Consider the following 10,971-nt stretch of genomic DNA (forward strand, 5'->3'; position numbering starts at 1 on the left):
ATAGGTCTACAATAGACATGTAGGTTATCAGAGAGTGGAATCTTGAAGTCTGTGTTCTCTCCTGTAAGGACACAGAGCTGGGACTCTGGAGGTCTTGTGTGTGACAGCTCTCAGTCAATGATGAATAGAGTGAGGGCATGGAGAAATAAAGGAGCAAAGGGTCTTGATATAAATAATAATGTCAAGCCGGGTTAGCTACTAGTGTGAGAGAGGTTGTCTTTTGATTTTTTTTAAGGCATGTGAGAATGAGTGTTGTAATAGTGGAAATTCAAGTGGCACTGTGTAGATCTGAGTAGTCAAGAGATGTGGTTTTAATACAATTTATTTAGATTATACAATTACGTAATATTAAACAAAGCTTTGCTGAAAATCAGTCATTACGAAGGAGGTGCTATAGCCACAGGTCGTTCGCAAGAGTGATGAAGAACAACCCTAAAACCCTGCCTTATATAAACTTTAGATCAAATGGTTCTTCTGATGGTCAATCTATCAATGTAGCAAACTCTGTGATTGGTCAGCACTACTCAGTGACAGTTTGATTCCATACCAAGTGTCCCACAGTTCTTTAATGTGGCATCTCTCCCCAAATTAGTAGATACTAAAGCCACAGGAGTTCACCAGTCAAATGGTCAACTGTCCTTTGTGTGGGCAACTTCAAACAAGTATTTAATTAACACCACCCATGCAACAGGAAGGGTCAGAGCAGCTTGATCAGTTCCTCTATCTTAAACTGCTCCCTCAGATCACAATAACAATACAATTGAATCCACATTGTCTCCAGACCAGCTGTCTCATCCTCCCCAGGTGTCATAAACTGCAAATGGCATCTCTACCAAATGGAGTTGTTTCAACATTCATTGTATCAAGCTTCTCAACCAACTTTAGACTTCCATTAAAACACATTCCTCATATATAAAACACACACATTATAACTGTATTCCAAATTTCCACCACAATTCCACTCTTTTTTTGTTTTGTTTTACAATAGCATAAACCCAAACAGTTAATCAAGAAAAATAAAATTCAAACATTAACATAAGAAATGCTAGTCCCAAGACAAAACCCATTGTACCCCGTACACCACAAAGTCCAGGTTGTCGGAACGGATGCCATGGTCGTGCATCCGTAGTGACCATCTTCAGTTGGCTGTAGGCAAACTTCTTTCAGTCAGTGTAGTCTAGTCGAACCAATTGCAAACGACAATCAAATTGCTCAGGGCAACTCTCAACGACACTGCACTTTGCGTACAGCTCGGAAATTTCCCTGGTACTACGCAGAACGCGTATCCTCTGCTTCCGTCTCCAGACAAGGTTCACGCTTACAATGGTTAGCGCGTATCCACGTTGCTCTTCCCTCCGGTCTTAACCGCCGGATTAGTCGTCAGGAGAATCTGGTATGGCCCCGTCCACCTTGGGTTTTACCAGGCGTTTCAGGTCCTTCACCACGATCCAGTCCTCTGGTATCAAATCATGCAGCGGTCCAGTCATAGGAATAGCCTCCTTCACCTGCCTGTGAATCTCACACAAAGTAGACTCCAAAAGGTTGCACACAACCACAAACAAGCACATTCTCACAAGAGGTCAGTTAAAGGTAACTGACTTCTTGTCGTCTGACTTAGTCTTCAAAGTTCTGTTCTCTCAGTCAACTGAAGTGATTAACACAATGTTGAATCCTATCAACACCAAAATAACTTCCATAAACAAGTGTGACCCATTATCATTACATATCCTCAAAGAAAAATCCCATCGAAGAATAATCTAAATTAACAAAACTTGACCACTGAGCCCCTGAGAAGTCTAAAACTTCTTCCCATCCAACAACCATCAACAATCATTAAAAAAGTATCACTTCTCCAAAAATTGAACTCTACAAAATCCATCCATCAATACTCAAATGGTTTCTCTAACCTTAACTGTGAAGCTTATCGTGTTTAAACTCCTTTTCTCATATTACTTGTCCCACATATGAAGTACTAACAAAATGACTATGCATCCATTACAAATCCTCTTGTATGCTAAAATAATGGATTCTTGATATCACACAAACTGTAGAGGAATGATCTTTCCATGTGTTAACTTAGCAAAATCTCAAGATAAATGTTTTATGCAGACCATACAACCTCCATTTTTATTCTCATATCCTTCGTTTTTCCAAAACGCATTTTCTTGTGGTTTAGTCCAAGTTCGAATCTCCATTCCACCATTCCTTTCTCCATCTGTCCGCTGTATTCTGTAATTCTTATCAAATATACTCAAACAAAAACAAAATTCTCACTCTGGGTTAAATACAGTCCAATATATTCAACTCAGCAATATCATATCAAACCCTCACAGTCCTATCACAAATCCAAACTACTGAAGCTAAAGACATAAAACCATAAAACCCCCATAATCACTCTGTTTGGATCAGTCAGTCATCAGTCAGTCATAAATTCCTAAACGTCACCTCTTCCTCTCTAAGAAGCCTGCGCTTCCCTTAAAGAATCTGTAACAAATGTTGTATCAAGTTCACACAACAATTTTCCTCAAAAGAGTCCTGTAAGCCCAAATTTGTCAAGTTAGGCTCATCCGGACATAGCAACATCATCTCATCACTTCCTGTAAACATATCAACATCAAAAACATATTCTAGTTAGTTCATCAATGCATGCAGGCAATCTAGAAACTGCTCCAGCTAGTGTCAGCACTAGCATTTTCCCTGTGGAATAATCATCATTGTTAGAGTGAATTCTACATTTGCATACAGCAAGTTGTTCTATAAGTGAAAATAAGAAACTTCCTGTTTCCATACCTTTCCCAAAATCATATGTAACACCAATGATGTATTTTACTATCAGTAAATATTTTAACTCTTTTCCCTTTTATGAGTTAACAAGCTTACTCTGAAGCAACCAACTTTTGAACCTATTTGTATAAAATAAAACTATTTTAGAAAATAACCAAATTACGAATAACCTCAACTTTTAGTCTCTTATTATCTCTTCTTCAAAAAAACCTTCAGGAACAGTTCAAATGAATACCTTTATATTTCAGATTCCCTTAAAAAGAAAAATCTGTATTTAAATTCACCAAATCAAATCTCTCTTTTTCCAATACATGTAGAAAACTAGCATCACTACCCTAAACCAGAATTTTGTCTGTATGATTCCAAAATGAAACATAGACCATAACATGTTCTTAATGTAACCATTAGCCAAACTTATACCCCATCTATATTTCTATATAGGTTAGATAGGTAGAACTTCATAACTTGCTTTGGCTGCAGTCCAGAACAAGCTACTTAGCACAAACCATCATAACCACAATTTATCAGACTTAATGAATCTTCCCAAATTATTTCAAAACAAAGTTATAATAACCCTCTTTATGAACCAATAGCATAATAAAACAACCTCATCACAGCCTAACTGTTTATCCCAAAACATTGTACCATGCCCTGATAAAACTCTCAAAGAAAACTTAAAATCAAATTACAGTCAAACTCCAAACAAAAGTACATTGTAATCATTTTCTCTTATTTCACAACCACATTGCATCTAATACCTTTATCAAAACTCTTAAAAACCTCTAGATTTTACTATTTTGATTTAAAACGTTTGCCCATATACCTCTTCAAAGCATATGCATAGTTCCCTTTTCAGAAAATCAAAGTGTTTAAACCAATCATCTCTTCACATCCACAAAACGTTCTATTGTTTCATTAAATCCATGTTCGCACACTTAAAACTGCTCTTAAGTAATTCATGCTAGAATTACGCTACGACTCGCAATCACATCAATCAAACAATGCCCTTAAGACAAAAGAAAATATAAACTCTCCCTTTTTCCTTTTAAACCTTTTAAATTCACAATTTAACATAAACCCGTAAAACAAAACCTTATTCTTTAACTTCTCAAAAGTTTTATCAAAGCATGTAATGTATACACCTTTGAATATTCCTATATTTACCAGCCATCTCAATTACTCTTTGTTAGTACTCAATGAATCAACTCAAATAAACCATGTCTATCAGCGCGCTCTGGAACAAAGCGAAAACTCTCAACTTTTTTTTTTTCTCTCTCTTTTAAACAACACAGATGGTTGGCGTTTACCGTCTATTCACTTAATTTTGCTAAAATATAACTTTTCCAATCCAATTAGAACTAATTTATGAACCAGGGGTTTAATTTCTGCATTTTACTGAGTACCATCACACATCACAGATTTTCCGCTCGTAAATACAAGTTCTGGTCTGAAAGGCTTCTACCTCCCTGTTTGGTGGTTTCTTAAACCACCAAACTTCGAATTCATCTAAACGGACACATCTTTCCCCATTAATACTCACATAATTATGCAGAATTACACCCTCTGGGATCACCTTTGTAAAACTCAACGTAACGGGACTCTTTTTTTAGCCCCCACCTTTCCTCGGAATTTCTGAAACTCATTTTAAATGTCCTCAAACAAACAAAAACCTTGTTAGCAAATCAAGCGTCTCATCCTCCCCAGGTGTCATAAACTGCAAATGGCATCTCTACCAAATGGAGTTGTTTCAACATTCATTGTATCAAGCTTCTTAACAAACGTTAGACTTCCATTAAAACACATTCCTCATATATAAAACACACACATTATAACTGTATTCCAAATTTCCACCACAGTGTGTTGCATGTGTGTGCGTGGATGTGTTGGCTTTTTTCAAGTGATTTGAGTTGGGCACGACTGAAATCCCTTCCAGACTGAGGTTCTTTTCAAAAACAGAAAGGAACCATTTGTGGTGCAGAGTAATGCACAAACCTGTATAAAAAAGAAAAGCACCTTTAAAGTTTAATGAACTGATTATCTTCTCTTGAAGATTTTATAGCAAATATGACTTCCAATATTTGTTAATCTTTAAGGTTTTACTGTGTAGTGCAAGTTTGTTTCAAAGCATGTCACTTATCACACATACCTAAACTAATAAGCCAGTCACCAGCTCAGTGTCATATAGTCGGCCAACGAGTTGACCTCACCTCGCAAACTGACTCTCCTATACTTCCTGTCTAGGTCACCTGCATAACTTTTCCATTTTGGTGAATTGATAAGGTAAGGAAGATAGGACACCCCATAGTCTCTGAAGAATCTGAGGGGGTTAAAGTTCTGTTTTCCCCACTCATGTTTAGATTTATAGATCCTTCAACCATTTTCTTTGTAAGATTGACTCAGCTCCCCTTTGTAGCCCAAGCCACTTTTGTTCTGCCAACACTTTTCGGGGCCCTAATTGATGGCTCACCATCTTTTCTTTTCCATCTCAACCCCCCTTCTCCACAAGAGTTTATAGGGTCTGTAAAATGAGAGACAAGGTGACACAAATGGAACATGAAACTTCCTGTCGTAACTGATGGACAGGCAGGGACCAGGCCTCTTGACAAAATACACCTGCTGGAGTGATAGGCCTGCTTTAACACCCTAACCCAATTAAAATTTGAATGTGTGAATCAAATTGTTAATTTCTCTCTCTTTAAAATGTTTTGTTGCTTCTATTGAATCATTATTATTCAAAAACGCATCAGACATTTCGTGTGGCAACTTTTTAGATTGGTGACATAAAAGCACTGGAGTAAAAGTGGTTGTTATTATAGTTCTAAACAAAACTATAATATTAAACCCAAAGCACTGGTCACACTCATTTACTCGCTCACTCACACACACAGACACACAGTTTTTTAACAAAGCCATTGCGTTTAAGCTGAACAACTGTCTCAACATGTCAACATGGCTTACACCTAACACAGAGCATCTCTATCACCTAATTACAGACCCTTGTCTTCATCTAATCAATAATGCACACAACTCCAATAGTATGACTGCACACATATTCCCAAAAGTACGTTTGACTATTCATACAGTCCCAAAAACATATTTACCAACACACACTCAGTGTCATTGATTATATACTCAATCCTGATGCTGTGTTTGACTGTGCTTATTGGAATATAATAGGTTAACCCCACAGAGTCTCTACCACCCTCAGCTCAACTCAGACTAAGTTATGTCCGTCCCAGTTGTATTAAGGAGAGTAAACCCTCCACATATAGCCCTGGAGAGGCTAAAAAGAACACACTCTGACTCTGCTCTTTGGATCTTGTATAGCAAAACCAACAAATGTTTCCATCCTTTATGATGTATGTCATCTTTAAGATGGATTTATTTGACTAAAATTGGCAGAATAAATAACTGGACTTTTCTGGCATGTGCATCTCTAAATGCCCAGGTTTGCTTATAATTAGGATTCCTCCTTCCTTGATCTCCTATTAAACCAAAGGTACAATTGACTTGAAATGTTTTACTTTTAACCACTGCAAAACAAGCCATGTTCACCACATTAGCTAGGTACTTGTAGTCTACGCATGGTCGTGTCAGATTCACAACCGAGTTAGCTCTTGCCTGTTGCACAAATTCATTTCAGTGACCTAAGCCAGGACACATCGCCACTGACGCTCGGCATGATTTGGAATTCCCTTCCATGACAAGTTATGGCACCCCAAACAACCTTTTTAATGCACCACAAGTAAGCTATTTCTTTACAGCAGCAACCCAGTCATCCCATTGTCCCGTTTTTATGTCGCATATATAAATAGGACTAAATTACAGCTGTTTGTTTGAACTTTAACCAAATATGACAATGCTTGCATTGGAGAAACGTCTTATTTTCTGATACAAAAACTTAAGTCAAATGTCTGTCTGTGAATGGCTTAGTACAGGGGTGTCCAAACTTTTTTCAAAGAGGGCCAGATTTGATAATGTGAAGATGCTCGGGGGCCAATCGTCCCTTCGATCATTTTTTAACTATAAAAGTTACATGCAAATAATACACAATTTTCATTGTCACAATTATCTTTATTTTTCAAATGGCAATGTAACCAAATATAAGCCACTCAGGCAGGCACGTGAACAACTGTAAAAACACAATTCTGCCTTTCATTCATATCTGGAGTCAGATAACATTGAACAAACTAAATGAAATACCTTTAACTTTCATGAACTTCATTTTAAACAGGAGTAATAAGTAATGCTGTCTGTTGTCTGTTAAAACATGTAAAAGAGAGCACAATTCAGAAGATCATTCAGACAGTAATAGTTTGTGTCACACAGGTACATAACATCAACAGTTATAGCCAAATCTTATTCAAGAGTTTAATAAAATAAGTGCCATAAGTACAAGTGCATATATTAACTGTGCTTTTGGATTTTCACTGTTAATAGTGACAGATGTTACTGTTCAAAACACACATAATTTCAGATTGACCAAGAAACAGATAACTTGCTGACACTAATGAGAAGGGTGATACTGAGATCTGGATTTCAGTTAACAGGCCAGGTCGGGTTTGACGGCACTGGTTGAGATGCGTAAAATGTCGCGTAAGTGGGAGTCACTTAGTTTTGACCTCAATCGGCTCTTGTTTAAATTCATGACAGAGAATGTCTGCTCACACAAATATGTGGAGCCGAATAAGCTCAGGATATGACAGTTCTTGCATTGGTTGCCCCTTTTCATCCCAAAAAATTCAGATTTCCCCTCTGAGAGAGAAAAATCGCTGCAATGCAGACCCCCGACTGTATGGAGGACCAAACCTGCCATATTTACAAATGAATGAATGAATAAATAAATGTCCACATCCATGCATTTAGACAGAAATAAACGAATGTGTATTAATTAATGCACAATTGTCAATCAATAGTTACATATATTTTACATTTATGTATGTATTTATTTTTGTATTAATTTATTTATTCATTTATTGATTGATTTATTCATTCATTTATTTATTTATGTATTCATTTATGTATTCATTCATTCATTCATTCATTCATTGTTCCCAATATGATAATGAGAGGTGGCCAGTAGGCGTGGAAACTGACGTTCAGACATTGCAATCAATCCAGAGCCATAGATTCAATCTAGCCAACGCCTGGGACACACTGGCTGCGAAGCGCCACAATCTGCTACGAATGACGCGATGCTGTTCACACTAGACGCGCATTTCTCCACGCCGGTCACCAAGCCTTTCACCTTCTCTGAGCTTTCCTTTTATACATGTAAAGCTGACATTGTACTTAAACATGGCATAGGTTGTTGCTCCAACAACTGTCGCAACAGCATCCCATTCCCAACATAACGTGGCAATGTTTGGCTTTTGTTGCCGTAGTCTTTGTAAAATACGTGCTGTGTGGCATACAACTCCATGTAGGACTAAGCTACATTTCATCTTCGATGATTAACTTTGTGTCGTCAATCTTCACAAATTTCTCTTCTGCTTGATTGGGGGCTATGACAGATCGTCTATCTCGCTCTTACACACAGGACAAAAATTTTTGTTTGACAATCAACAATCAGGATTTTTGATTTTTAAATGTTTACATTTTGAGAATTGATCGGATATCGTTTTTAAGTGTTAAGTGATAGCCCACAACTAACGTAGTCAATTCTTTATAACATGTTTGTTTATCTAAATATTATATGGTGAATTAAATCTTTGTTTTCAACGAGGTCGGCCAGCCTGGCCATGTAGGCTATGTTGTCCATAAAAACGATATCCGCTTCGCAGCCAGTGTGTCCCAGGCGTTGGCTAGATTGAATCTATGGCTCTGGATTGATTGCAATGTCTGAATGTCAGTTTCCACGCCTACTGGCCTCCTCTCATTATCATATTGGGAACAATGAATGAATGAATGAATGAATGAATGAATAAATGAATGAATAAATGAATGAATAAATAAATGAATCAATAAATGAATCAATAAATGAATCAATAAATAAATGATTAAATAAATGAATACAAAAATAAATACATACATAAATGTAAAATATATGTAACTATTGATTGACAATTGTGCATTAATGAATACATATATTCGTTTATTTCTGTCTAAATGCATGGATGTGGACATTTATTTATTCATTCATTCATTTGTAAATATGGCATGTTTGGTCCTCCATACGACTGAGCCACCTCACATCGTTGTGATATATTACGTCTCCGTATTCAGCCTGGATGTCAAGCAAGAACTGCTGAAACTGGCGATGGTATAGAGCTTTAGATCGAATGGAATTGATTGCCTTTACCGCCGGTTTCATAACGTGATCAAATTTGAGAATTTTTGTGCAGAGAGCCTGCTGGTGAATTATACAGTGGAGTTTTATAGCGTTACCTCCTTCTTCGCTGACTTTATTGCAGATCAGTGTGGACAATCCACTTCGTTCACCAGTCATGGCAGGCGCACCATCGGTAATAATCCCACAAACTTTACTCCATGGTAGTTTCATATCCTCAACAGCTGCACAAACAGCAGCGAATAAATCCGTTCCTCTTGTTTGGCCTTTGAGGCTTTGGAGGTCAAGCAGCTCCTCTGTTACGTTCATGTCGTCATCAACTCCTCTTATAAAAATCAGTAGCTGTGCCGTGTCAGATGCATCTGTGCTTTCATCGCAGGCTAATGAAAAATAATCAAAAGTCACTCCCCTGTCCCCCAATTGTCTATGAATATCTGACGATATGTCCTCAATTCTCCATGCCACAGTGTTACGAGCCAGGCAAACGTTCATAAATTCTTGCTTCTTCTCGGGGCAAATGTTCTCCACCATTGTCATGACACAGTCTTTGATAAACGTACACTCTGTAAAAGGTTTGCCATGTTTAGCTATTAACATGGCCACTTCGTAGCTTGCTTTGGTAATGTTTTCATTTGAATCATTGGCCCGCGTGAAGAATCGCTGTTGTGAAGCCAGAGCAGCTTTGAGTTGCTTCACTTTTTCAGAACGGTCACTCGCCGTTAGCTTGTCAAATGCGTTAGCATGTTTTGTCTGGTAGTGTCTCTTTACATTGAATTCCTTAAACAAGGCAACTGTCTCTTGACAAATTAGGCAAACACAATTGCCTCGAGTGTCAGTGAAGAAATATTGTAATTCCCATTTCTACTGAAAGCGGCGGCCCTCAGTGTCAACTTTCCTCTTTTTACTTGCCATGGTAGAAATGATCGGAGAACGGTTCGCGGCAACGTGTGTTTGAAAGTAGGTTGGACAAGTGTGTGCAACAGTAAAGCTGAAATATGTAAAAACCCCAAAATGTAATACTATCGACCTACTGCTGATTTCCATTGTAGTCAATGACTGCTGGTTGCGTAGACATATTGGCAGAAGATTGTCAGGGATGGACCAGGTACGCCAAAAGTTTTTTTCCTAGGTGTATTGCCCAAGATGACATAAGATGTGACGTGGATGACAACCTGTAGCCAAACACACACAGGGTGGCCTAGCATTGCTATTGTATTGGTAGATGTTGTTCAAATTACTGTATTGTCTTTTGGAATCACTCAATGTCAAAAATGAAATGAAACACATTGACACATATTGCATCATGTCTGATTCATTCCTGTAAAATATACTGCAGTGAATTCCAAACAGCAGACAGGTATCATTCTTGTTTTGTGAAGATATTTTACAAAAGGTAACATTGTGTTATGCTACTTGTTGTTGATGTTTTTTAGGTTGATGTTTTATGAGTGACATTGTGCTTGTCGGGTGACAACGTTTCCTTTTGTTATGGAAGAATAAGTTGACATGTATAAAGTGTTTTTGGTAGTTAGTGCATTTAGGATGAGAAAGTAACTGTTGTGCCAAGCTGATGGATGGTTGGTTTCCTGTCTGACGACGTCTGACGACATACCACGCTGCACCTGAGCTGCTGCTCCAAACTTTTCCTAAGCTTTTGTTCTTGCTTCTTGTTAATCGTTATATATATATATATATATATTACTTCATTTATTAATTTATTTTGTTCTTCCCGATTTAATATACAGCAAATGTTTAATCCTCGACAGGTCTGCAAACGCCTTTGTAAACCGAGACTTGTTAAAACGTTTGTTAACCGAGACCGTAGGTTGCTAGGTCCGTAAAAATGTTTATTTACCTCTGCGAGCTTTCAGGAGGTATATAAACGGATTTATAAACTT

General features: G+C 37.6%; 1 protein-coding gene across 1 annotated transcript; it reads right to left on the reverse strand.

The window, feature by feature from the left end:
- Positions 1-8,926: 8,926 nt before the first annotated feature.
- LOC136957961 (general transcription factor II-I repeat domain-containing protein 2) lies at positions 8,927-9,985 on the reverse strand. Its single transcript, XM_067252176.1, is given in 1 exon segment — positions 8,927-9,985. A coding segment is annotated over 1 exon segment (1,059 nt).
- Positions 9,986-10,971: the final 986 nt, after the last annotated feature.

This window comes from Osmerus mordax, chromosome 15, assembly GCF_038355195.1.
Source record: "Osmerus mordax isolate fOsmMor3 chromosome 15, fOsmMor3.pri, whole genome shotgun sequence".
Classification (NCBI taxonomy): Eukaryota; Metazoa; Chordata; class Actinopteri; order Osmeriformes; family Osmeridae; genus Osmerus; species Osmerus mordax.